General features: G+C 39.9%; 1 protein-coding gene across 1 annotated transcript; it reads right to left on the bottom strand.

Moving 5' to 3' along the window:
* Nucleotides 1–1,353: 1,353 nt before the first annotated feature.
* On the bottom strand, nt 1,354–27,777 carry LOC123507788 (collagen alpha-2(I) chain-like). The gene is made up of 3 exons (XM_045260990.1): nt 26,989–27,777; nt 5,189–5,988; nt 1,354–1,375 (listed from the first exon to the last, which is right to left on the bottom strand). The coding sequence occupies exons 2-3, from the start codon at nt 5,554–5,556 to the stop codon at nt 1,369–1,371; spliced, it is 375 nt and encodes a 124-aa protein (XP_045116925.1). The 5' UTR covers nt 5,557–5,988; nt 26,989–27,777; the 3' UTR covers nt 1,354–1,368.

The raw sequence follows: 27,777 nt of genomic DNA, 5'->3' as shown, positions 1-27,777 counted from the left end.
AGAGCAGATTACACTTCAGTTCCAATCAAGCATACAGTGATAATAGCGCTAACCAATCCTATATGGTCACCCCCCACCCCCTTGAAGCCTCCTCCTCTTCTTCTTTAGACCTGTGACGTTTGAATTCGCTCCCTGTCTCTCTCGTTTCACCGTCTATAAAACCATTTGACTAACTCTTAAGTAAATATGTTTCCATGTGGTTTATTATATTCCTGTCATTGTCTTTGTCACCTGTAAGTCCTAATACCGTTCTGATCCCTCTGTTTTCCCTCTACTTTCCCTCCCCACATTCTTCCCTGCGATTCTTACTGCTGTAGAATTTCAATAGTTCCCGCCAAAACTCGATAGAACGGGACCGCTATACGAGTGAGAGAAGACGGTGTATTTGAAGGCAAACACGTGTATATCCCCGGCGTGAGAGAAAACGGGGCTATACATCGCAGACACGTGTATTTTGACGAGCATGAGAGAAAACCGAGCCTTCAAAGGTGGACTCGTGTATTTGACCGCAGCGTGACAGAAAACGGGTAGGAGCGTGATGATCCTCTTTGCTTTCAGTCCCACATAGAAAACGATGCCTTGAGTCCAGGGAAAACGGGCTCAACACTTGGGGAACTTGCATATTCAACACGATTTTACTTATTTACTTGATTTTTTGAGAGCAAGGGGGAAGATATTCATTTATTTACCTTCATTATTATTTACTTAACTCCATCGTGACACACAACTCACAGAAACAAGCAAAGGAACAAGTAATATTATTTTTTGTGACACTAGAGTTCAATTTAAAATACAGGAATTATATAGTGGATTAATTTATTCACTCACCTGTCGTCCATTTTTTTTTTTTTCCTAATGAATTGTGTACACTTGGCTGAAGAACACTGACAGGTTTGTAGAAGTGAACATTGATACAAATACAAACACGTGACAGTAATAGTAGTAGTAGTAGTAGTAGTAGTAGTAGTAGTAGTAGTAGTAGTAGTAGTAGTAGTAGTATACATAGAAAAGAAGAAAAATAAGAAGAAGAAGAAGAAGAAGAAGAAGAAGAAGAAGAAGAAGAAGAAGAAGAAGAAGAAGAAGAAGAAGAAGAAGAAGAAGAAGAAGAAGAAGAAGAAGAAGAAGAAGAAGAAGAAAGAAGAAAGAAGAAGAAGAAAGTAGTAGTAGTAGTAGTAGTAGTAGTAGTAGTAGTAGTAGTAGTAGTAGTAGTAGTAGTAGTAGTAGTAGTAGTAGCAGCAGCAGTAACATACAAGACAGCAGCAACAACAGCAGCAGCAGCAGCAGCAGTAGTAGCACCACCACCACCACCACCACCAGACATACATACCCACAAGGGACAAGAAGGAAGGCTTGACAAGTTCACACCACTCACCTCCTGGAAAAAGAGCCACACAGAACACAGGGTCAGGACACGGACAAGAACCACACACACACACACACACACACACACACACACACACACACACACACATGATCATAACAAAGCAATGTCTAAAATCAGTGAAGACATAATATAAAGTACAGATTATAATGTGTGTGTGTGTGTGTGTGTGTGTGTGTGTGTGTGTGTGTGTGTGTGTGTGTGTGTGTGTGATATTCTCTACTCACTCAATATCTAGCAAAGAAATGTTTGTGGTAATAACTATTGTTGTGGTGGTGGTGGTGGTGATCAGCTAGTTCTTTCAATGGTGTTTAATTAATCTCTCCTTAACCCCTTCAGTACCATGCCACATTTCCATCTGGCCAAGGACAACAAAAACCATTAAACAAACAATCCCCCTTAGATGTCAGTCCCCGAGGAGGTTTGAAAGAGTTAGCCAAAAGAATATGATAAATCTGTTGAAACTTCCCTCTTCAGTGAGTTCAGGTCACAGGAAGGTGGAAACACAGAAGCAGGCAGGGAGTTCCAGAGTGTGCCAGGGAGAGGGATGAATGATTGAGAGTACTGGTTAACTCTTGCATTAAAAAGTCAGCAAAAAAGAAAGGAAAAAAAAATGGGATAAATGTATTGAAACCTCCCCTTCAATGACTTCAGGAAGGTGGAAACACAGAAACAGACAGGGAGTTCCAGAGCACACTTCACTAACAATACCTGGCTCCACACACACCCAGCCTTCAGAATGAGTAACACAGGTGAGACAGGGAATGCAGTGGCAGTATGAGGAATGCGATTGATGTGCCAGGGTGGATGTGACACTTCTAACACACTGAGGCTGTACTTACAAGGCTGGTGAAGAGTATAGGTGTGGGATGGTGACTGAGGTGAATAGGAAGATGATGATTCAGTGAGGATATGAGACAAGAGGCAAGGCAGAAACAGGGAATAAGAGAGGGTAGGCTACAGTATAAGATGACAAACAAAGAGTTACATTAATAGAGAAAAATAGATTAAGAATATGAGAGGGAGAGAAGAAGTTAATAGAGACAGACTATGTAAGGATATGAGAGGGACAACAGAGAGTAAGCTACAGAGAAAGAGTTACACTGATAGAAAGATAGACAGATTAAGTGACGATACGAGAGACAGAGATGGAAGGGAAAGGATGGGAACAAGGTGACAGAAGAGTTATATTGATAGAGAGAGACACAGATTAATTAAGGATATGAGAGACAGAGACACAGAAGGGAAAGGAAGGGTACAAGGTGACAGAGAAAGAGTTAAGTTAGATAGAGAGACAGACAGATGAAGTAAGGAAATGAGAGACAGAGACAGGGAAGGGAAAGGACGGGTAGAAGGTGACAGGGAAAAAGTTATACTGGATAGATAGATAGACAGATTAAGTGACGATGCAAGCAGAGAATAGAAGACTACAATTCAAGGTGACAGATAAAGAGTTATACTGATAGAGAGATAGGCAGGTTAAATGAGGATATGACAGGGGCAGGAGAGGCTACAGTATTAGATGACTGAGAAAGAGTTAGGTTAGATAGACTCAACTTCATTAAAGAGGGAGGGTTCAAGACATGTCCCTGTCCACTGGCTAATTCTATCGACTCTATAAGGAGACTGGTAAATGAGTGGGCCTTTTTTCTTTATATTTTTGTTCTCCTCCTTTATATATATATAAAAAAAAAAAGTGCAGAGACAGAGAGAGACAGAGAGGAACAGAGGAAGGGAAGGGAAGGGTACAAGATAACAGAGAAAGCATTATGTTAGATTAGACAGGAAGACAGACAGCTTACGTAGACATCACAGAGACAGGAAGAAGGTGTGAGAGGAAGGACAAGTGAAGGAAGACTAAAACATAAACTCTGGTGTAGTGAGAGGAGCAGAGGAGGAATATAAGGACTGGGTAACAAGACAGAGAGGTAATACTTGTAGTTAAATGAGTTACTGAGTGTAAGTGAAGAGAATTGCTAATGAGATACTTTTAAGGAGGAAGACATAAGCCATTCACTGTAAGCCATCACTAGCCTGGTTTATCACAAAACACTCCTTCACTGCTGGCTTAGTGGAGGATAATGTCAAATATTTCATCTGTCATGGCTACACAGTCCCACATTAACCACCTTCAGTACTGGGATTAGACCATTTTTATTGGCATTAGGAAGGGTCTATAGAGCAAAGAAGGTTAATGGCCAGTCTTCACTATTTTAACCCCTTCAGTACTGGGACGCATTTTTACTTTGAGAATTGTGTACCATTAGACCATTTTTATTGACATTAGGAAGGGTCTATGGAGCGAAGAAGGTTAATGGCCAGTCTTCACTATTTTAACCCCTTCAGTACTGGGACGCATTTTTACCTTGAGATTTGTGTACAATTGGACCATCTTATTAACATTAGGAAGGGTTTATGGAGGACAGAAAGATTAATGGCCACAGTCCTCACTATTTTAATACATGAATTTCTGAAATCACAAGATATTAACCAGAATCAATATGATGAACTTAACCTGACCAGCTGTGTAAAGTAAAGTGAATGATTAATAATGATGGCTAAGTCTTAGAGGAGGAAGCCATTCATTGTAAGCCATCACCTGCCTGGCTTACTACAAAACACTCCTTAATTCTTCTTTCACAGCTGCACAGTCCCACATTAACCTGATCACCTGTGCATGACTTGTATTCTGAAACGCTCTGCTCTTCCACCACCACTACTCTCCAAAGGCTCCAGTTAAAAAATAGTTGTGTTTTTAATCCCTTCAGTACCATGACGAGATTCCATATTCATTCTGGTTACTATTTGGTGATTCTATACAGCTTCAGAAACTCATGTGGGGGATTAAAATAGTGAAGATTATGGCTATTAATCCTCTAACCTCCATAGACACTTCCTAATGTCAATAAAATGGTCTAATTGTACACAAATCTCAAGGTAAATATGTGTCCCAGTACTGAAGAATTAAGAGTATTTCTATTGTTCTGGTAATAGGATGGCAAGATTTCTAGTTTATCATAAGTAAGGCCTGTCTTGAAAACCTTGGGCCGCCGTGGTACAGTGGAACCATGCGTGCTTTGGGGTCCGAGGGGTCTCCAAGCGCACTGGTTCGAATCCTGTCCACGGTCCGAGTGTAGGTTGGGCTTCCTCACTCGGAGCGACGGTTTCCTAGCGGGTGGGCTTTGAGATAGGAGGTACCACAAAAAGTATCACCTTCAGCCCAGAAATTCCCGTGAAAAGCCAACATGGTGTAAATAAAAAAATGAATAAATAAATAAAAGTTGTCTCTGTGGCCTTGGAAAATTGTTGTGAAGGTCAAGGTGTTTCTGAACACTGCCATATGTGAGATGCGAGTGACTGATGATGCCTGGTAAGTCTTTGAGGAAGAAGCCATTCATTGTAAGCCATCACCTGCCTGGGCAGCCTGGCTTATTGCAAAACACTCCTTCAATGCTGGCTTAGTGGAGGGAAGCACTAATAATGTCTCTTCCATGGCCACAGTGGCTTAAGACCTGTGGCATTCCTCACCACTCCTGCCCTAATGGTGATGACAACAACAACACACCACCAACACTGTTTCCTCAAGCCACACACAACACAACACTCACACTGCCTTCTATCTTCACACCACCACCACCACCACCACCACCAGTGGGCCAAACACAGTGTGGTGCAGCCCTGGACAATCACAGAACTGCTCCATCACTCACTGCCTATTTAGTCTGTCCGTGACCCATTCCGTGTGTGTGTGTGTGTGTGTGTGTGTGTGTGTGTGTGTGTGTGTGTGTGTGTGTGTGGGACACTCACCCCTGGTCGATGCGGTCCATGGGTCCCAGCTGGCCCATCATGGGGTGGGGTCCTGGTCCGTGCATGGGGCCGTGCATGGGTCCGTGCATGGGAGGGCCCCCTGGTGGTCCCCCTGGCCCAAACGGTGGGCCCCCCGGTCCGAAGGGTCCTCCCGGCCCAGTGAAGCCTGGCCCGCCCGGCCCCGGGAATGGTCCCGGGTGTCCCGGGGGTCCGTTGATGATCTGTGCATGTTGCTGTGGCCCCAGCATGGCCATGGTGCTGTTGGGGCCGTTCATGTGGGGGCCGGTGGGGGTGGGGCTGCTGTAGTTAGAGGAGCAAGGGAAGGGCATGGCAGAGGGCATTGGCCCCCCCAAGCTGGTGGGGGCCATGCTGGTGGGGGGACCCCCACCAGGTGCCCCAGGGAAGGGGGAGGGACCCCCGGGGCCTGGAGTGGAGGCATTGGAAGGGGCAGGGGAGCCAGGGAAGGGGACAGAGGGGGGGCCGGAGGTGGGGGGCCCCGAGAAGCTGTTGGGAGGCGTGTTGAAGGGTTGAGGGCCACCAGGGCCCTGGGGGAAAGGGGTGGGATTGGTAGAGGGGCCGGGGAGGCCGGTTCAGCGTGGGGCCCGGGGGGTTGAAGGTGGGGGTGGACGGCCCTGAGAAGGTGTTTGGGGTGGGAGGGTTGGGGAACCCCGAGGGACCGATGGAGGGGGGCCCGTGGGGCTCTGAGGAGGGGGGTCCTGGGGGGCCCTTCCAGCCGAGACTTGCTGGCTCAGCCTCCAGGGTGGCGACGCCTCACACACTGGCACCACACACTCGGCAGCCTGCGGGGACAAAAGACCACCATCACCACCACTGCCACCAACACCAACACACACACACACACACACACACATACTGAAGAAGAAAAAGGAAGGATCTGATAAGGCTAATCTGTTTTGCAGTGGACACAGGACAAACAAGCCATGACACACACACACACACACACACACACACACACACACACACACACACACACACACACACACACAGGACAGACAGACACATTACTGGGCTTATCTCACTTCCTGCACACCACACACCACTCTTACCCTAGACAAAAAGACAATAAAATAATAATAAAATAAATAAATACACAAATAAATAAATAAATAAATAAATAAATAAATAAATAAATGAAAACACTCATCACTAACACTCCATACACTGACACACACATACAAACAAACACACAGAATATACTCCATACATACAAACATTCATAAAGCTACTATTCCCTTTCTCTCACTCCACATACAGTATTCATAAATGCCTAACAAACACACAAACATTCATAAAGCTAGGAGTATGTTCTTCTTCTCACTCCACATACAAGTAACTCTTGATTTAAGCATGTTTAATTTACGCATTTTTGTTAATATGACCAAAAAAAAATAATTAATCAAATTTGCGTGATTGGTTTATTTATACACGATTTTGACCACATCCCACATCCATTCTATTATCTATTGTTTCTTAGGAGAATTACAAGTTTGTTTTACGTGAAATTTGAAATACTCGATGCCTCTTGGAACGCATCTATTGTGTAAATTGAGAGTTCCCTGTACATAACTTCTCAACACAATTACGAGCATCCTTTCCATCCATTTATTCATTTCCCAACACAATTACTGCTGACTACTCTAAAATGGCTCCTGGGTCTGGGTCTCAGTGTGTCCTGGAGAGTGTGTGGTTATCAGATCTTGAGGAAAACCATAGTCTGTCCTTGTCAACAGAAAACAAGTATCATTCACATCAAATCAATTACATCATCAATAAGCTACAATATGTTTAGAACCCAGGAGGTATTTTAAAATAGACTACAGCATCCTTTCCATCCATTTATTTATTCATTTCTAGGTGTTGAGATGAAGGTAAGCACGATATTCCCCACAAAAGACGCCCAATCAGATTATCTCTTCATTCACACCACTGCTGGGAATTTAAAGGGGAGAGGCATTGGAAAGCAGAGTATGGAAAGAAAGATGGAAGGATTTTGATAAGATTACCAACATATTCACCACTTAAGGAACACAATCACATCCTCTCTTAACCCTTTCAGTACTATGACGTGTTTCTATATTCATTCTGCTTACTATTTGGTGATCCTATAAAGCTTCAGAAACTTTGTGGGGGATTTAAATAGTGAAGACTGTGGCCATTAATCTTCTGACCTCTATAGATCCTTCCTAATGTCAATAAAATGGTTTGATGGTACATAAATTTCAAGGTAAAAATGTGTTCCTGTACTGAAGGGGTTAAATAATGAAGACTGTGACCCTTAATCTTCTGATTTCTACACACTAATATAAATAAAATTATCTAATCATACACAAATTTCAAGGTATAAATATGTCCCAGTACTGAAGAGGTTAAAATAGTGAAGACTGTGGCCATTATTTTTCTGACCTCCATAGACCCTTCCTAGTGTCAATAAAATGGTCTAATGGTGCACAAATTTCACAGTAAAAATGTGTCCCAGTACTGAAGGGATTAACTCCTTCACCCACACTCCTGTTTTGCCAGCCCACCCCATGTACTGTCCCAGCTCTGTACCCCATCATTATCATGGCTTTAAAGGGCATATACTTTCACAATGACGCAAAAAATGAACTGGTAAGACTTTCTGAGCGATCACTATACTCTCCATGAGAAGCACCTAGCACACACTCAGAGCCAGACTCAGAAAGTGGTGAGTAGTGAGTGCAAGAGTGGCAGGGCAGGAACAAACAGTGGTGCTACAGTCCTGCCTTCCATGCACACCAGGCAGCCACTAACTCACTGCCTGCCTGCCTGCCTGCTGAATGCTCCTGCCAGACAAACAGCCAATCAGTCAGTCAGTCAGTCAGTCAGTCATTCATTCTGCCAGCCAGCCAGTCAGTCAGTCAGTCATTCAGCCAGCCAGCCAGCCTTGAGATGCATAGATGTGGCATGACAGTCAGTGCTTTCCTCGACTGATTGAGGGCAGAGCTTCATTGTGTCTCCAGTACTTAGTGCCACTACCCAAACAAACCATAAAACTACACCACAATATCCCCTAACTAACCACACTCTCAAACAACAGAGTCTCCCGTGCTCTGGATGTGATAGTTTGTTGTACATACAAGTGTTAATATGCTTCATTCAACAGTAAATTTGCTCAATTACTGGTGAAAAATAAGTAAGTGAAAACCCTCATATGCCACGAATGATGCTGTTAGGAGGGAGGGAGGGAGGGGAGGAAGGAAGGAAGGAAGGAAGGAAGGAAGGAAGAAAGAAAGAAAGAAAGAAAGAAAGAAAGAAAGAAAGAAAGAAAGAATGAATGAAAGAAAGAGAAAGAAAAAAGAAAGAAATAAGAAAGAAAGGAATAAAGGAAGAAAAAAGAAAGAAAAAGAAAAAAGGAAAGAAAGAAAGAAAGGAAAGGAAGGAAGGAATGAATGAAGGAAGGAAGGAAAGACATACTGATGATAACTGAGGAAGGAATGAAAATTCACAAAGCAAAGAGACGAAAAGTAAATAAACGAAAGAAGAACATGAAGAATAAGATAAGGTGATAAATTTTGAAGAGGCAAATAAAATAAAATAAAAAATAAATGAACAAAAAGAAATAAATAAACAAAACAAATAAATGAAAAAAATAAATAGATGAAGAGAGAGAGAGAAAGAAAGAACAAAATATATGGAAATTGAAAACCTTTAAAGATGAGAGGCAGAAAGGTAAATGATAAAGGTAACACTTAAAAAGGCAGACAGGTGACAGGTGAAACAGACTAACGAGAGAAAGGTGAAATAATAAAGGCAGGACTAGGATAGACAGACAGGTGAGAGGAAACAAATGAGAGGCAGAGGTAAATGATAAAAGGTAAGACTAAGAAAGGTAGACGAGTAAGGGGAAAAGAATAACGAGGAGAAGGCAAAATAATAAAAATAAGATAAAAACAAGACTAGGAAAGAAAGATAGGTAAGAGGCAAACAGAGTAACGATAGGAAGAGAAGTAAATAACAAAGGTAAGACTAAAAAGGTAGACAAAAAGGAGGAAAAGAATAACGAGAAGGAGAAAGGTAAATAATAATAAGACTAGGACTAAGATAAATAGGTAAGAGGCAGAGTAAAGATAGGAAGAAAGATAACACAGGAGGAACAAATGAATTACTCACACCACAGCAAGGAATTAAGTGCAAGAGAAGGAGGAAACAAAAATAAGGAGTTTTACAGCAAGGAGCGACCTTTTTTATTTCCTTGGAGTGAAAAGTATATGGACATTTTCTTTTACTTTTTTTTTATTTAGGATGAGAATGAGGTTAAAAATAAGTTGCTGTTTTTTTTAGGGTGAGAATAAGTTGTTGTTGGTGTTGTTTTTGTAGGGTGGCAAATTTAGAGTTGTTTTTTAGGGTGAGCATAATTTTTTTGCTTTTTAGGGTGAGATTAATAGTTTTTTCTTAAGGGTGACAAATATAGAGAGGAGTTTTGCTTTTTAGGGTGAGAATAAGTTTTTTTAGGGTGACAATAATAGTTTTTTTTTCTTAGGGTGACAAGTATTGAGAAGAGTTTTGCTTTTTAGGGTGAGAATAATAGTTTTTTTTTTCTTAGGGTGACAAGTAGCTATAGAGAAGTTTTTTTTTAGGGTGAGAATAATGTTGTTGTTTTTTTTTCTTAGGGTGACAAGTATTGAGAAGAGTTGTTTTTCTTAGGGTGACAAGTTTAGAGGAGAGTTTTGTTTTTTAAGGTGAGAATAAGTATTTTTCTTAGGGTGACAAATATTGAGAGGAGTTTTGCTTTTATAGGTGAGAATAATGTTTTTTTCCTTAGGGTGACAAGTATTGAGAAGTTTTTATATATTTTTAGGGTGAAAAAGATAAGAGATTTTTCTTAGGGTGAGTTTTTTTTGCCTTCCCTTTATCATTTACTTTCATTTCTATCATTATTCTGCGTTTCTTAGTGTTGCCTTTATGATTTTTCTTTCCAAACCTAATGCAACTCAATATAAAGTAATCCAAGCTCAACCCAAACTTACCCTAACATCCTAACCTGACCTAACCTGACCTAACTTTAACCTAATGTGACTTTAAGCAAACCTAACTGAACCTAACCTAACCTAACTGAACCTAACATGATTTTAACCTAACCAAACCTAACCTAACTGAACCTGACCTAACAGACAGTCTTTACACACACGAGACACAGAAACGTACATAACAAACACAAAACGCACACGACCAACTGAGTGATGCGTACATGATGCAAACAAACACCACACACACATGATGACTAAAGCGTACACAGAGAAAGACCGCCACATGTACATAACAAAGAAGCGTACACAAACCTCAGACGCACACAAAGAGCCGTGCTTACATGACAAATATCACACACACACACACACACACACACACACACACACACACACACACACACACACACACACACTACAAGTCACAAAAACACAGTAAACTTTAAAAACACATAAAAAAATAATAAATAAAAACACCAAAAGCAAAATAAAGAATCAAGTATCAAATTTTTTACCTAAATAATGAAAAAAAAAAAATAATAATAATAATAAATAAAACAAAAAGAAAAGAAAAAAGATTAGCATGAACAAAACTCAAAACAAAGATAAAAGAAAGAAAACAAAAAGAAAATAAAAAAGGCTGGGACCAAGAAAATAAATAAATAAATAGATAAATAAAAAAAAAAAAAAAAAAAAAATAGACAGGTGAGAGACAAACAGTAATCAATCACACCAGGTAAGGACAGGTAAGGTATGGTCAATTAATTACATCCCAGGTGACATCAGACCAAAACAATGCCAAAACAAGACCAGGTGTTAATTAATTCAAGGCAGGTGTGGTGAGAAAGCATACCTGGTGAGCCAAAACAGGTGTAATAAGTGTGTTAACCCTTTCAGTACTGGGGCACAATTTTACCTTGAGATTTCTGCATGATTAGACCATTCTATTGACAGTGGAAGGGTTAATGGCCACATTCTTCATTATTTTAACCTCTTTCAATACTGGGACACATTTTTACCTTGAAATTTGTGCATAATTAGACCATCTTACTGACATTAGGAAGGGTCTATGTAGAGCAGATGATTAATGGCACCTTTACCTTGAAATTTGTGCACGATTAGACCATTTTATTGACATTAGGAAGGGTCTATGGAGGTCAGAACATTGATGGCCACAGTCTTCACTATTTTAACCCCCTTCAGTACCGGGATGCATTTTTTACCTTGAAATTTATGTATGATTAGACCATTTTATTGACATTAGGATGGATTTATGGAGGTCAGAAGATTAATGGCCACAGTCTTCACAATTCTAATCCCCCACATGAGTTTTTGAAGCTGTATAAAACCACCAAATAGTAAGCAGAATGAATATAGAGACTCATCATGGTACTGAAGGAGTTAATCAATCAAGAGGCTTCAGACCAGGTGAGTTAATTAGAGTGTCATGTCAAGGTGAGAATGTAAGTTTATGAGCAAGACAGTGTTACCAGTCAAATACAGGTGAGAGTGAGATAAAGGTGAGGGGAGGCAGGTAAGTGTGCTAATTAAACTATAACTTGCACCAGGTGAGAGGGCCAAATAAGGGAAGACAGGTGTGCTAATTACTTATATTCACCAGGTAAGATGAAGAAAAGAAAAGATAAAAAGAAGAAAAGGAAGACAGGTAAATGTTAATCAATCTCTTATCTTAACCAGGTAAGAAAGGAAAAAGAAAAGAAAAAATGTTATCTACATCAGGTAAGAAGGAGGAAAGAAAAGAAAAAAGGGAAAAAAAGAAGAAAAGAAGACAGGTAAATGTCATCTTAACCAGGCAAGAAAGGAAAAAAGAAGAAAATGTTATCTGCACCAGGTAAGAGGAAGAAAAAATAAAAAAAAAGAAGAGGAAAAAATAAAAATTATCTATACCAGGTAAGAGAAAAAGAAAGGAAAAGAAGAGGAAAAATAAAAGTTATCAATACCAGGAAGAGGATGAAAAAAGAAGGAAAAAAGGAAAATAGGAAAAAAACTAATCTCTAATAGGTAAGAAAGAGGAAAAAGTGTTCTAATTAGGTATCTGTCCACCAGGTAAGGAAGACAGGTAAGAGTAGTGATGAGTCATTGTACACCAGGTAACACAGGCAGGTGGACAGACAGGTGTGGTAGCTAACTCTTCACTGCGACATGGACAATTCACAACATTAACACTAACACACACAATCTTTCTAACTCACAACACTAACACATACAATCTTTCTAACTCAACACTAACACTAACACACACAGTCTTTCTAACTCAACACTAACACTAACACACACAGTCTTTCTAACTCACAACACTAAAACTAACATACAATATTTTTCACTCACAACACTAACACTAACACACATCTTTCTAACCATCCACAAGCAAAAAACAAAAAAACAAAATAAAGGAATACATTTTATAGTTTCTAACCATTTATAGTGTTTACAGCCATCCTTAACCCATTCAGTACCATCATGTGTTCTCTTATTCATTCTGCTTACTATTTGGTGATTTCATACAGCTTCAGAAACTCATGGGGATTAAAATAGTGAAGACTGACCATTAATCTTCTGACCTCCATAGACCCTTCCTAATGTCAATAAAATAGTCTAATCACAGCCAAACTCAAGGTAAAAATGCATCGCAGTTCTGAAGGGGCTAAGAGGGGAAAAAAAAGGTCTTAAGTGTTTAGTAATTAAGGGAAGATGTCAAATAGCAGTGAAAGCATTAAGTAATCATAACCAGGTAACATTAAGAAGGCAATGATAAGCAGGACAGATAACAACATTCACATCACAACACTAAAGGAAATACTGAACATGGGATCTTTGTAACCATCCAAGACAAAACAAAGAATAGGTTTACAAAATAGAATCAAAGAGAATAACAATTTTTAAGCCATACAGTAATTAGAGACAGCCATTAAGAAAAAAGAAAATCTATGAGAATTTAGTAATTAAGGAAAGATTTCAAATAGCAGTGAAAGCTTTATTAGAATAGAATAGAAGAGAGGGGAAAAGAATAGAACAGAATAGAAAAAAAGAGAAGAGAACAGAAGAGAACAGAGAGGAAAAGAATAGAAGAGAAGAGAAGAAAAGAAAATAGAATAGAAGAGAAGATAAAAGAAGAGAATAAAAAAATAAGAATAGAACAGAATAGAATAGAGAAGAATAGCACTGTCAAACTAGTACAATGTTGACAGCTGACCATTAAAGAAAAAAATGTTTGAGTGCTTAATAATTACAGAAAGATGTCAAATAACAGTGAAAGCATTAATCATCCATAACCAGGTCACATTAACGAGGCAATGAAGAGCAGGACAGGTGGGAGCAATATTCACATCATTAGAAAAAGAAAAATGTCAGTGTGTTTATCAATTAAGGAAAGATGTCATATGGCAGTGAAAACATTGTTAGAACAGAATAAAATAAGGAATAGCAATGTCAAACCAGTGCAATGTTGAGAGCTGAACCATTAAAGAAACAGTGTGAGTGTGTTTAGTAATTAAGGAAAGATGTCAAATAGCAGTGAAAGCATTAATCATCCATAAGCAGGTAACATCAGCATACCAAAGATAAGCAGGACAGGTAGAAGCAGTATTCACATCATTACGAAAAATAAAAATGTGTTTGGCAATTAAGAAAAGATATCATATAAGCAAAGAAGGCATTAATTATCCATAACCAGGTAACATTAATGAGGCAATGAAGAGCAGGACAGGTAGAAGCAATATTCACATCATCAAAAATAAATAAAAAATGTTTGAGTGTTTAATAATTAAGGAAAGATGTAGTATAGCAGTGAAAGCATCAACTAGTCACAACCAGGTAACATCAGCACACCTATCATAAGCAGGACAGGATAGAAGCAATATTCACACCACAAAAAGAAAAAGTCTGGATGTTTATTGATTAAGAAAGATGTCATATGAGCAGTGAAAGTGTTAATAAAATACAAGAACAATTTTCAGCCAGTACAACATTCAGAGTTAACCATTAAAAAAACAAAGTATGGTTGTGTTTAGTGATTAACCCCTTCACTACCATGTAATTAAGAAAAGATGTCATTTAACCTAACCTAACTTAGTACAACATTTTGAGTTAACCCTTAAAGAAACAAAGTGTGGGTGTGTTTAGTACCTGACCATTCAGTACCATGTTATTACAAAAAGACGTCATTCAACCTAACCTCACCAAACCTAAAGTGTTAATAAAATCCAGGAACAATACCCAACCAGTACAACATTGAGTTAACCCTTAAAGATACAAAGAGTGGGTGTGTTTAGTGATTAACCCTTCAGTACCATGACGCATTTCCATATTAATTCTGCTTACTATTTTGCAATTTTATACAGCTTCGGAAACTCATGTGGGGATTAAAATAGTGAAGCCTGTGGCCATTATTGTCACCTCCATAGTTCATAATATCAATAGAATCATATAATCGTACCCAAAACTCATGGAGAGAGAGAGAGAGAGAGAGAGAGAGAGAGAGAGAGAGAGAGAGAGAGAGAGAGAGAGAGAGAGAGAGAGAGAGAGAGAGAGAGAGAGAGAAATAAATAAATAAAAAGCATTCCCATATTGAAGAGTTTAGGAAAGATGTCGAATATTGAAAGCATTGATTACCCCATAGCCAGGTAACATTAACGAGGCAATGATGAGCAGGACAGGTAAGAGCAGGAGATTTAGTATACCACGATGCTGAAGAACGGAAAACAATCGTAATAATAAAAAAAAGAACAGCATTATGAACACAAAGAATACCAACACATTGCTAAATATTCTGTCTCTGTCCTGAATCTGTGCTATTAATCTGCCACGGTTAATTAATCTCTTTGTATCTGAAATTAAACCTTATCAAGCTTGACCCTTTTAGTACCAGGACACATTTTCATATTCATTCTGTTTACTATTTGGTAAATTGATACAGCTTCAGAAACTTATGTGGTGATTAAAATAGCGAAGACTGGCCATTAATCTTCTGACCTCCGCAGATCCTTCCTAATGTCAATAAAAACTCAAGGTAAAAATGTGTCCCAGTACTGAAGGGGTTAAAATAGTGAAGACTGTGGCCATTAATCTTCTGACCACCATTGACCCTTCCTAACGTCAATAAAATGGTCTAATCGTACACAAGTCCCAAGGTAAAAATGTGTCCCAGTCTTGAAGGAGTTAAAATAGTGATGTCTCTGGCCATTAATCTCCTGCTCTCCATAGACCCTTTGTAAAGTTAATAAAATCATCTAATTACACCCAAAACTCGTGGTAAAAATGCATCCCAGTACTGAAGAGGTCAACTCAGCATTTCTTGTCTTACACTGGCTACTGCCCCAGAGGATGTATACTGTAAGCAACATCAAGATATTAATCTGTACAAAAAAATTACATAAACATTTAATATCAATTGGACCTTTCTTTTTAACCCCTTCAGCACTGGGACACATTTTTATCGAGGATTTGTGTACCATTAGACCATTTTATTGACATTAGGAAGGGTCTATGGGGGGGTAGAAGATTAATGGCCACAGTCTTCACTATTTCAACTCCTTCAATACTGGGACACATTTTTACCTTGAAATTTGTGTACCATTAGACCATTTTATTGACATTAGGAAGGGTCTATGGGGGGGTTAGAAAATTAATGGCCACAGTCTTCATTATTTTACTCCCCACATGAGTTTCCGAAACTGTACACAATCACCAAACAGTAAGCAGAATGAATATGGAAACTCGTCATGGTACTCAACTGGTTAATTTGTACAGGAAAAGTTACATAAACATTTTAAATCATCTGCTGGATCTTTCTTATGCATTCTTGTTGCTCTTGGCCAGTCACACTCCTACATGGAAAATACAGAGGATAAATGAATAAGAAGGTAAATAGGTGAGCAAAACGGGTAACTGTGAGAATCAAATAAGATGTGGAAGCAGTGTGAAGGATGTGTGAGGTGGAGAGGACTCATGACAGTGTGGAGGATGTGTGAGGTGGAGAGGACTCATGACAGTGTGGAGGATGTGTGAGGTGGAGAGGACTCATGACAGTGTGGAGGATGTGAGACTCATGACAGTGTGGAGGATGTGTGAGGTGGAGAGCAGTGGGATGGCCAGAAAGGACTCATGACAGTGTGGAGGATGTGTGAGGTGGAAAGCAGTGGGATGACCAGAAAAGACTTGAGTGACAGTGTGGAGGGTGTGTGAGGTGGAGGGCAGCAGGATGGCCAAAAAGATTCAAAGACAGTGTAGAAATCTGACGTGTTTAAATATGACCATAGAAAACACCTGGTAAGACTATAGAAGACCCAAGACAAGACTAACCAACACCTGGAGAATGTGAGAGATGCAGAGACAAGTGGGAGGAGCAAATATACTCTAGTCATTGTAGAAAAACATGAGGTATTTGCACATCACCACAGAAAACACTATAGAAGACCAAGACAAGACTAACCAACACTAAGAGACAGTAAGGAGAATGTGAGAGAAGCAGAGACAAGCAGGAAAACCCAAAATAACCTGGTGATTATTGAAAGACATGAGGTATTTGCACATCACCACAGAAAACACTTGGTGACATTGTAAAGACCCAAGACAAGACTAACCAACAGCAAGAGATAGTAAGGAGAGTGTTAGAAAAGTAGAGATGAACAGAAATGCCAAAAAAGACTTAGTGAGGGCAGAAAAACATGAGGTATTTGCACATGACTACAAAAAATACCTGGTGACATTACATAAGACCCAAGACAACACCAACCAACACCTGGAGACTACACGGACAATGTGAGAAAAGCAGAGGCAAGTACTGAAACCTAAAATAACCTAGCAATTGAAGGAAAAACATGAGGTATTTGAACATCATAGAAATTAGCACTGTATAAGACCCCAAGACAAGACCAAACAACACTAAGAGACAGTAGGAAGAATATTAGATAAGCAGAGGTAAACAAAAACACCAAGAACGCTCTAATGATTCCTGAAAGACATGAGATATTTGAACATCATAGAAATTACCTTGTAGCACTGTATAACACCCAGACAACACTAAGAGACAGTAAGATTATTAGACAAGCAGAGATAAACAAAAACACCACAAACGCTCTAGTGATTCCTGAAAGACGTGAGGTATTTGCACGTCATAGAAATTACCCGCTATCTCACTGTTGGAAAAGAGAGAAAGTGAAGTGAAGCAAGTGTGGAGTGTGCAACATTAAAAGAGAAGAGAAGAGAGGCAAGACTGAGATATTTTGGACATGTGAAGAGGAGAAATGAAGAGAAAGTGAAGAAGGCAATGATGATACCAGTCTTTATTATGTAAGAGAGGAAAACTGGCCAAGGACAACAAAAAATAATAAAAAAGACCCACTCAGTTGCCAGTCCCCTTACAGATCTAAAAGGCTTATCCAGAAGACAGGGATAAATGTCTTGAAATCTCCCTCTTAAATGAAGGCAAGTCATAGGAAGCTGGAAATAGAGACACAGGCAGGGAGTTCCAGGGATGAGTGTGGGTGGACAGAATATAAGATGGAAGGATATGCTGGAGAGTGACATGAATACACAGACTGCAACAAGAGGAGGCAATGGATAGGAAAAGATAGAAGTAGTTAACTAGAGTGGTTGACCTTACCACAGTGGGAATAAGGTCGTACGAAGAAGAAGAAGAACAAGAAAATGAAAGAGAAGAAGAGAAAAAGACAAAGCAGAAGAAAAATGAAAAAAGAAAAACACGAAGAAAAGAACAACAACAATAACAACATGAACAAGAAGATGAAGAAAAAGAAAAAGAAAAAAGACGAAAAAAGAAAAAGAAAAAGAAAAAGAAGACTGCATAAGACTTAAGACAAGACTAAACAACACCAGGAAACAGTAAGAATGAATTGAGTGAAGTGAACCCAGCCAGCCAACAACGACCTTGATAAGACATGAGGCACTTGAACATGTCCACAAAGATGACCTGGTGACAGTGTGGAGGCCCTGACATACTGATAAAGACCCAAGACAACACTTAACAACACATGCACACAGTAAAGAAGTGAGTGACAGATCAATAAACACACACACACACACACACACACACACACACACACACACACACACACACACACACACACACACACACTTCCAAAACATATCTAAACACACTGAAACCTAATTAAATCTTCCTAAAACACTCAAAACACACAGAAACATCACAGAAACACCAAAAAAAGGACATACAAACACACTCTTCTAAAACATATTCAAACACACTAAAATATATCAAAAAACTTCCCAAAACACTAAAAAAAATACACTTAAACACTGCCACAGCCTCCCAAACACTGCTACATCCTCTCAAACACTGCCACAGCCTCCCAAACACTGCTACATCCCAAACATCCTCTCTAAACACTGCATCCTCTCAAACACTGCAGCCTCCCAAACACTGCTACAGCCTCTCAAATACTGCTACACCCTCTCAAACACTGCCACACCCTTCCAAACACTGCCACAGCCTCCTAAACACTGCTACACCCTCCCAAACACTGCCACACCTCCCAAACACTGCCTCCCAAACACTGCCACTCCCAAACACTGCTACACCCTCCCAAACACTGCCACACCTCCCAAACACTGCCACAGCCTCCCAAACACTGCAAACACTGCACACCTCCCAAACACTGCCACACCTCCCAAACACACCTCCCAAACACTGCCACAGCCTCCCAAACACTGCCACAGCCTCCCAAACACTGCACACCTCTCAAACACTGCCACACCTCTCAAACACTGCCACACCCTCCCAAACACTGCTACACCCTCCCAAACACTGCTACACCCTCTCAAACACTGCCACAGCCTCCCAAACACTGCCACAGCCTCCCAAACACTGCCACACCCTCCCAAACACTGCCACAGCCTCCCAAACACTGCCACACCTCCCAAACACTGCCACCCTCCCAAACACTGCCACACCTCTCAAACACTGCCACAGCCTCCCAAACACTGCCACACCTCCCAAACCTCCCAAACACTGCCACAGCCTCCCAAACACTCTCAAACACTGCCACACCCACTCAAACACTGCTCCCAAACACTGCTACACCCTCTCAAACACTGCCACAACCTCCCAAACACTGCCACACCCTCCCAAACACTACTACACCCTCCCAAACACTGCCACACCCTCCCAAAAAATGTACTTCCATCAGCAATTTCAATATCTTATAGTTTTATGGATTTTTTGTGTGTTTTTGCGTCATTATCATCGCACAATACGTCACCTGGGGCAACACAACAGTATAGAGCTTCACCATCCCTCACTATTAACTACACCAAAAATGCATAAAACATGAATAAACTAAACTTTTATCCCTAATTTTTGCAAGACTATATACAGTTTTGCTTTTTGTGTTGTTTATGTAATTATTACCCAAAAATTGATGATAAATGGCAAGATAATGCTTCACCATCACTCACTATTAAGTTTAACCTCAAAAATACACGAAAATATGAATAAACTAGACTTTTATACCTAAATTTTGCAAGGCTACATATTTTCAAGTTTTTTCTAGTGTTGATGTCATTATTATCCCTAAATTGATGATAAAATGGCAATATAACGCTTCACCATCACTCACTATTAAGTTTAACCCAAAAAATGCACAAAATATGAATAAACTAGATTTTCATACCTAAATTTTGCAAGAATACATATTTTCCAGCTATTATTAGTGTTGCCGATGTCATTATTATTGCTTCACCATCCCTCACTATTAACTTCAACCCAAAAAAATACACAAAATAAAAATCAGCTAAACTTTTGTCCCTATATTTAGCAAGAACGTATAAATTATCCAGTTTTTTTTCTGTTGATGGCAATATTACCCCTAAATTGACGATATAAGGCAAGATAATGTTTCACCATTGCTCAATTTTATCTGTAACCCCAAAAAATACACAAAATATCAATAAACTAGAATTTCACATCTAAATTTTGTGACTCGTAGTGTTTCCCTGCATTCTTTAGTGTTGGCGATGTCACCATTACCCCAACAATACATCATACAGTGCAATACAAAGCTTCACAATCATTCACTATCAACTTCAATCACATATACACTAAATACAAAATTATGAGAGAGAGAGAGAGAGAGAGAGAGAGAGAGAGAGAGAGAGAGAGAGAGAGAGAGAGAGAGAGAGAGAGAGAGAGAGAGAGAGAGAGAGAGAGAGAGAGAGAGAGAGAGAGAGGAAAATGAAGAGAGAGAGAGAGAGAGAGAGAGAGAGAGAGAGAGAGAGAGAGAGAGAGAGAGAGAGAGAGAGAGAGAGAGAGAGAGAGAGAGAGAGAGAGAGAGAGAGAGAGAACTTATGTAGGAAAATGAAGGAAAATAAGAGTACATAATGAGGAGAGAGAGAGAGAGAGAGAGAGAGAGAGAGAGAGAGAGAGAGAGAGAGAGAGAGAGAGAGAGAGAGAGAGAGAGAGAGAGAGAGAGAGAGAGAGAGAGAGAGAGGTAAACTTCCGCCCTTAAATTTTGCAACTTAACATATTTCCCTGCTATCTTTAGTGTTCCCGATGTCATTATTATCGGCAAATACATCATAAAAGGCAAGACAATGCTTCACCATCAGTCACTATTAATATTACCCAAAACACACACAAAACACAAAATAAAATAAACTTTCATATTTAAATTTTGCAACTCTAAGTATTTCCCTGCTATTTCTAGTGTTGCCGATGTCATTATTATTGCTTCACCATCGCTCACTATTAATATTAACCAAAATATACACAAAATATGAACAAACTAAGCTTTCATAACTAAATTTTGCAAGTCTATATATTCCCTGCTTTCTTTAATGTTGCCACTGTCATTGTTATCCTTTAAATATATCATACAGGGCAATATAATGCTTCACCATCATTCACTATTAAATTTAACTAAAAAATACACAAATATATGAATAAACTAGACTTTCATACCTATATTTTGCAACTCTATGTATTTTTCAGCTATTTTTAGTGTTGTCAGTGTCATTATTATTGCTTAACCATCATTCACTATCAAATTTAACTAAAAATACACAAATATATGAATAAACTAAACTTTCATTCATAAATTTTGCAAGACTATATATTTTCCAGCTATTTTTAGTGTTGCCAGTGTCATTATTATTGCTTCACCATCACTCACTATCAAATTTAACTAAAAAAATACTCAAAAATGAAATATGAATAAACTATCATACCTAAATTTTCCTGCACTATATATTCCTTTTTAATTCTAGTGTTGCCGATGTCATTATTATCGCACAATACATCATACAGGGCAATATGAAGGTTCACCATCACTCACAATCAGCAACACCCACAGTTAACACCATCACTTCACCACATCACCACAAAACAAAACACACTCCAAACTTTCACCCTCTGTACAGTAACATAGAACTGACAACTGGTTTTTAGAATTAATGACTATTTTTGGTTTGTCTTCCCCTGGTCTGTCTGCCACAAAGACACCACAAACACTCTTCACAATTCCTCCATGTAAACTTCACCTAAAAGTTTGCTACAATGGTGAAGACAAGGCCAGAGTGCTTAACCTAACCTAATTGTAAACCAACCCAAACAAACCTACAGTCTGTCTGCTCTAAAATGGCTCCTGGATTTCAAACACATTGTAGTTTATTGATAACATAATTGATTTGATGGGAATAATACTTGTTTTCTGATCAACGCACTTATGACAAGGACAAGCTCACGGTTTGCCTCAAGATCTGACAGCCACGCACTCCCTGGGGCACCATTCAGACTGAGACCCGGGAGGTATTCTAGAGTAGTGTATGTGTTGGTTAAAGTTAATAGTGAATGATAGTGAAGCTTTAATTACCTGTCTACTATTAAATGGCTCCTGGATTTCAAACACATTGTAGTTTATTGATAATGTAATTGATTTGATGTGAATAATACTTGTTTTCTGTTGACAGCTCACGGTTTGCCTCAAGATCTGACAACCACGCACTCCCTGGACACCATTCACACTGAGACCCGGGAGACACTTTAAGGTAGTGTATGTTTTGGTTAAAGTTAATAGTGAGTGATAGTGAAGCTTTATATTACCTTATATGACATATTAGGTGATGATAATGACACGAGATAGAAAAATAGCAAAACTATCAAAACCTAGCCTAGCCTCACCTATTTTATTATTTTTTTAACATAACCTGTCACCTAATGTAACCGACACACAACCTTAACCTACCCTAACGGAAACTGTAACCTAATCTCACCTAACTTATTCCCCCCTCCCCCCTTTTGCTGTTGCCCTTGGATGATTTTCACCTCTTACATAAAAAAGAAAGAAAGAACTGTAAAGCTTGGTTTAGGTTAGGTTAGGATACAGGATAGGATAGGTTAGGTTAGGTTAGGTTAAGTTAAGAATAGGATTGGTTAGGTTAGGTTAAGAAATAGCATAAGTTAGGTTAAGAATAGGATAGGATGGGTTAGGTTAGGTTAGATTAGGTTTAGGATTAAGATTAGGATAGGTTAGGTTAGGATAGCTTTAGTTAGGTTAGTTTTAAGTGGAGTAAGGTTAGACTAGCTTAGGTTAGGAGTACGGTAGGTTAGGTTAGGTTTTTTTTCTATTCACGTCATTATTGTGTTGAATGTAAAAGTCACAGTAGTATTCGTTCACACCATTATCATATTAAAAGTACAAGTGTCACAATACAGCTTCACCATCCCTCACTATAAAGTTGACCAAAGAATTCACTATAACCATACCACAAACATCAACTTTCCTACCAAAACACTCAAAACACTATACTTTCCTTCCCTGCTTGTTTCCCTGTTATCTCCGTTGTTATCACCTAAAATACAGAAAAAACAAGAATAACAACACTTGATCACCTTTCACTATCAATTTCACCCTAAAACAAGTCGCCATAACATCAAAAAATCTAAATAAATAAATAAATATCAACTTTCACACACAATATACCTAAAAACAAAAATATAACAAACTGAAATAAAAAAAATCCCAAATCTATAAATAAAAATGCCAAAAGTCACCATATAACTAATAACAATAATAATAACCAAAAAAAATCCTTGCCATGACTTCAAGAAAAGCTAAATAAATGTAAACTTTCACCCAAACAGTCATAACACCATCATTTCACCATTACTCACGCCACCATCACCACCAGCACACCACACAGGGAACACAAACTCATCACCATCCACCACTATCAATTTCACCAATAAAGAACTTGACATTACATTAAAAAAAAAGGATGAAACAGGAAACTTTCACCTAAACAGAATCATAATAACGCCATTTTACCGTTATTTTTCACGTTCCTCACGTCACTATCACCACCAGCACGTCACAGAGGGGAACACAAACTCATCACCATCCTTCACTATCAATTTCACCACAAAAGACACCAAAGCAAAACCACAAACTGCAAAAAAGTCAACACCACTGTCATTTCACCATCATTTCTCCCATTAGTCATGTCACTATCACCACCAGCACATCATAGAAGGGAGGCAAACTCATCACCATCCATTCATTATCTATTTCATCCCAAAAGACGCCATAGCAACACCACAAACTGCAAAAATCTCAACACCACCAGTCCACCACTGTCATTTCACCATTATTTCCCCCATTACTCATGTCACTATCATCACCAGAACATGACAGAAGAGAAACCAACTCATCACCATCCTTCACTGTCGATTTCATCCCAAAAGACGCCATAGCAACACCACAAACTGCAAAAAGTCAACACCACCAGTTCACCACCGTCATTTTACCGTTAATTTTCCCGTTACTCACGTCACTATCACCACCAGCACATCACAGAAGAGAATCCAACTCATCACCATCCTTCACTATCAATTTCACCAAAAAAGACGCCATAGCAACACCACAAACTGCAAAAAAGTCAACACCACTAATGTACCACCATCCCAAAATACTCCTATGAGCTACCACCACCCTGACACACTCCAGTATTTTCCTCTTTATTTCCCTGTTTTCCCCTCTTTTTCCCCCTTTCCCTTGCTCTCCCTACGTAACTCAGCCCACTCTTTCCTCCTGCAGGGTCGGCGAAGGGGGAAACCACGTTCTTTTAGGGGAAAATGAGGAAAAATACGGTTTGTTTACCTCGCCGGTTGTTATCGTCACAAAGACAGACAAGTGAACCTCGCCTTGCGCAGAGAGAGAGAGAGAGAGAGAGAGAGAGAGAGAGAGAGAGAGAGAGAGAGAGAGAGAGAGAGAGAGAGAGAGAGAGAGAGAGAGAGAGAGAGAGAAAATAAGGAAAAGAGAGAGAGAGAGAGAGAGAGAGAGAGAAGAGAGAGAGAGAGAGAGAGAGAGAGAGAGAGAGAGAGAGAGAGAGAGAGAGAGAGAGAGAGGAAAACTTATGTAGGAAAATAAACGAAAATAAGGAAGAGAGAGAGAGAGAGAGAGAGAGAGAGAGAGAGAGAGAGAGAGAGAGAGAGAGAGAGAGAGAGAGAGAGAGAGAGAGGAAATATTAGATAACAAAAAGGGAAACAGCGTAGATAATATGATAAAGAGAATTAGATAGAGAGAATGAAACTTTTAGTGAATGGAGAAAAGGAAGAATACAAAATGAAAAGAAAGTTTTAAAGAAAGAAAAAAAAATCAGGTAACAAGTGAGAAAGTAAAGATAATAAAGAAAATGTAAGAATAGGAAGACATAGAAGGAAAATTGTGATAAAAAAGAGGAAACTAAGGGAAAGTAGAAAATAATTTACTATAGCGATGTAGGGAAGGAAAAAAAGAAAAAGTAAAGAAAAATATAGATGGATGAAGACGAAAAAAAAGTTAGAAAAGTAATAGAAAAGAAAGAAAAAAAAGAATAGACGAAATAAATGGGGAAAAAAACAAATATACAAAGAAATAAAGATGGATGGAGAAGACGAAAAAAAAAATGAAAAGTAATACAGAAGAGAAAAAAAAAAAAAGAATGAACGAAATAAGTGGGAAAAAATGAGAATAAATCAAAATAACAAAAAAAAATGAGAGTATGAAAAGTAGGTAGCGTATATGTAAAGTAGGACAAAATTAAACAAGAGTAAGGTTATGAATTTTGAAAGGAGAAAAAGTGGATGAAGAGAGGAAGGAAAGAGGAAATATGTGGAAACTGAAAACCCTTAAAGATGAGAGGGTGAAAAGGAAAAATAATACAGAAGGAAGGAAGGACGGAAGGAAGGAAAAAGTAAAAGTAAACAATGATGAAAGGAAAGGTGAAAGGGGGAAAAAAAGGAATGAAGGAAAGAGGGAAGGAAAGTAAATATCAAAACTTTACAAATTGAGATGGAAAAGAAAGGAAAACGAGTGAAAAAGGTGTAGGTAGGTAGATAATAAGACCTTAAAGAGTAACACCGATAAAGATAGGAAAAAAAGATAAACCATTGACACTTTAAAGATACAAAGAAAAGAAGGAAAGAATTAAGATTAAGAATGCAATAATGTAGATGATAAAAAAAACAATAATGATACAAATAACACATATATATATATATATATATATATATATATATATATATATATATATATATATATATATATATATATATATATATATATAAAGAAAAAACTCGATAAAAAAAAAAAATTGATAAACATGTACTATGGAAACTTTAAATACAGTTAAAAGAAGGAAGAATAGTTAGAAATTAATATTGTATTTGATATAAACTTCAATAAAAATAGATAAAAATGCATACAGAGAAAAACAATGATAAAAATAAACTGAGAGATAATTAACTTATAAAAAAAAAGACATTTGTAATTACCGACAAAATTTCCTTCACTTTTTTTTTCACAGTGGCACGAATTGTTTTTGTTCAGGTTTCATCATCACGTTTTCTTCAAGCACTTGTATAACGATGACACAATATCACGGCAAAATGTCATGCGCGAATAACCTTTCTGAAAACTTTCCACCACTAATAACACAACTTTCTCCTGCACCAATGACGATAATACATGCCGAGTACGTAGCATAAACTTTCAAACCCAAATGTCACACACACACACACACACACACACACACACACACACACACACACACACACACACACACCACGGTCATGACAGGAAGTTTGGTAATGCACTGTTGAGGCTGAGGTGCGGGCGGCCCGGTGGGGTGTTTCTGGCTGGCGGCGCGGCACCCAGATCAAGCACAGCGGTGAGTGTGTCCACAACACCTCACACATCCTAAATTACCTCCTGCCGCCACCCACACGCCCTCCCGCCCTCCCGCGCCACTGGCCTCACGCACACGCCACACGCACACGCCTCACGCACGCACACGCACCCCGGGGTGGCGTGGGGCACGGAGGGAAAAGAGCGATTTGGCGGATGCTTGGAAAAAAATACCGGTGTGGCAACTATGGTGGGGACGATGTGGTCGCTTGCCTCAACCCCAGCGGGTCACAATCAATATCCAAGACTCTGCACACTCGATATTCACACCACCGGGCCACCCCACCCCCCGGCCCGGCCTGGGGGGGTGGTAACAGACTCCCAGGGGGCCACAGTGCCGGAGGTCAGCGCCGAGATGACACTAACCGGGCGTGGAGGGCAGTGCCGCGGCGGCTACCCGGAGAGGTCTTTCCCCCAGACCGGTCCAGGGATGACAAACATGCTGGCTCTCTCTCGCTCTCACTCTCGCTCTCTCTTTCTCTCTCTCTCTCTCGCGCGCTACCACAGTGACCAGTTTGCCTAATTTTATCATTCATGTACACAGGGCGGCCACTTACACCTCGCCGCGACTCACTGTGGGGGAAGGGCGCGGGCTGCTGTGGTGCAGGCGGGGCCACGGCCAGGCGGGCGGCACTACATCGCTGCTGGGCACGGCGGGCCAGCGGGGCACGTAATGCACACGGCACTTTATAAACACTCCATAAAAACCTCTTGAATGACAGGTGTTGCTGGTGCTGCTGCTGAATCCAGAAGGCTGCTGGGTTGCCGATTAATGTTTACGTAGGGCGGGAGGAGGAGAGCTGCTGCTGCTGCTGCTACTGGTGCAGGAGGGAGGCGGTGCAGGGGAGGTGGAGGTGGAGGCAGCCGGGCGCGGTGGTGGCGGCTCCCGCACGCCATAAGACAAAACTGGAGCGACACTTTCGCTCTGGCTCGGCCCACAACCTAATTACCGGTCCACTCGGGCAGCCGCTCCCTCCAGCTGGGTGTTGAGCCCCGTGGAGTTACCCTCAACCTGCCCCCGCCTTGTGCCTCGCCACTCACGCCCCTGCACGCCGCCCGCCACTCAACACACGCCCAAAACAATAATGAAAACGCAGAATCCACCCGGAAAAAGACATCAGAAGCCTGGTTGAAAGTTTTGCAGTAGCCGGCAACTAAAGAGAGCAGTGTTGCCCCATCCTCCGGCCGCCGGCTAAACTCTGTGACGTTGGCAGTTGTAGCCAGACGCCACATCTCAGCCAGGCAGGCGGTGGTGGTGGTGGTGGTGGGTGTCCCTGGCATGAAAACTACGTGTCTATGGGGACATTTCACTCAATACACCGCCATGGCCACACCGCCCACTGCCGCCGCCACCACCACCACC

Source organism: Portunus trituberculatus, chromosome 3 (genome assembly GCF_017591435.1).
Source record: "Portunus trituberculatus isolate SZX2019 chromosome 3, ASM1759143v1, whole genome shotgun sequence".
Lineage (NCBI taxonomy): Eukaryota > Metazoa > Arthropoda > Malacostraca > Decapoda > Portunidae > Portunus > Portunus trituberculatus.
The sequence above is the reverse complement of the archived record's forward strand: the minus strand, read 5'-3'. Positions and strand labels throughout refer to the sequence as shown.

Bases quoted from the DNA above. Each gene is read 5' to 3' on its own strand.
- LOC123507788 (XM_045260990.1), bottom strand. From the start codon at position 5,556: ATGGCCCCCACCAGCTTGGGGGGGCCAATGCCCTCTGCCATGCCCTTC.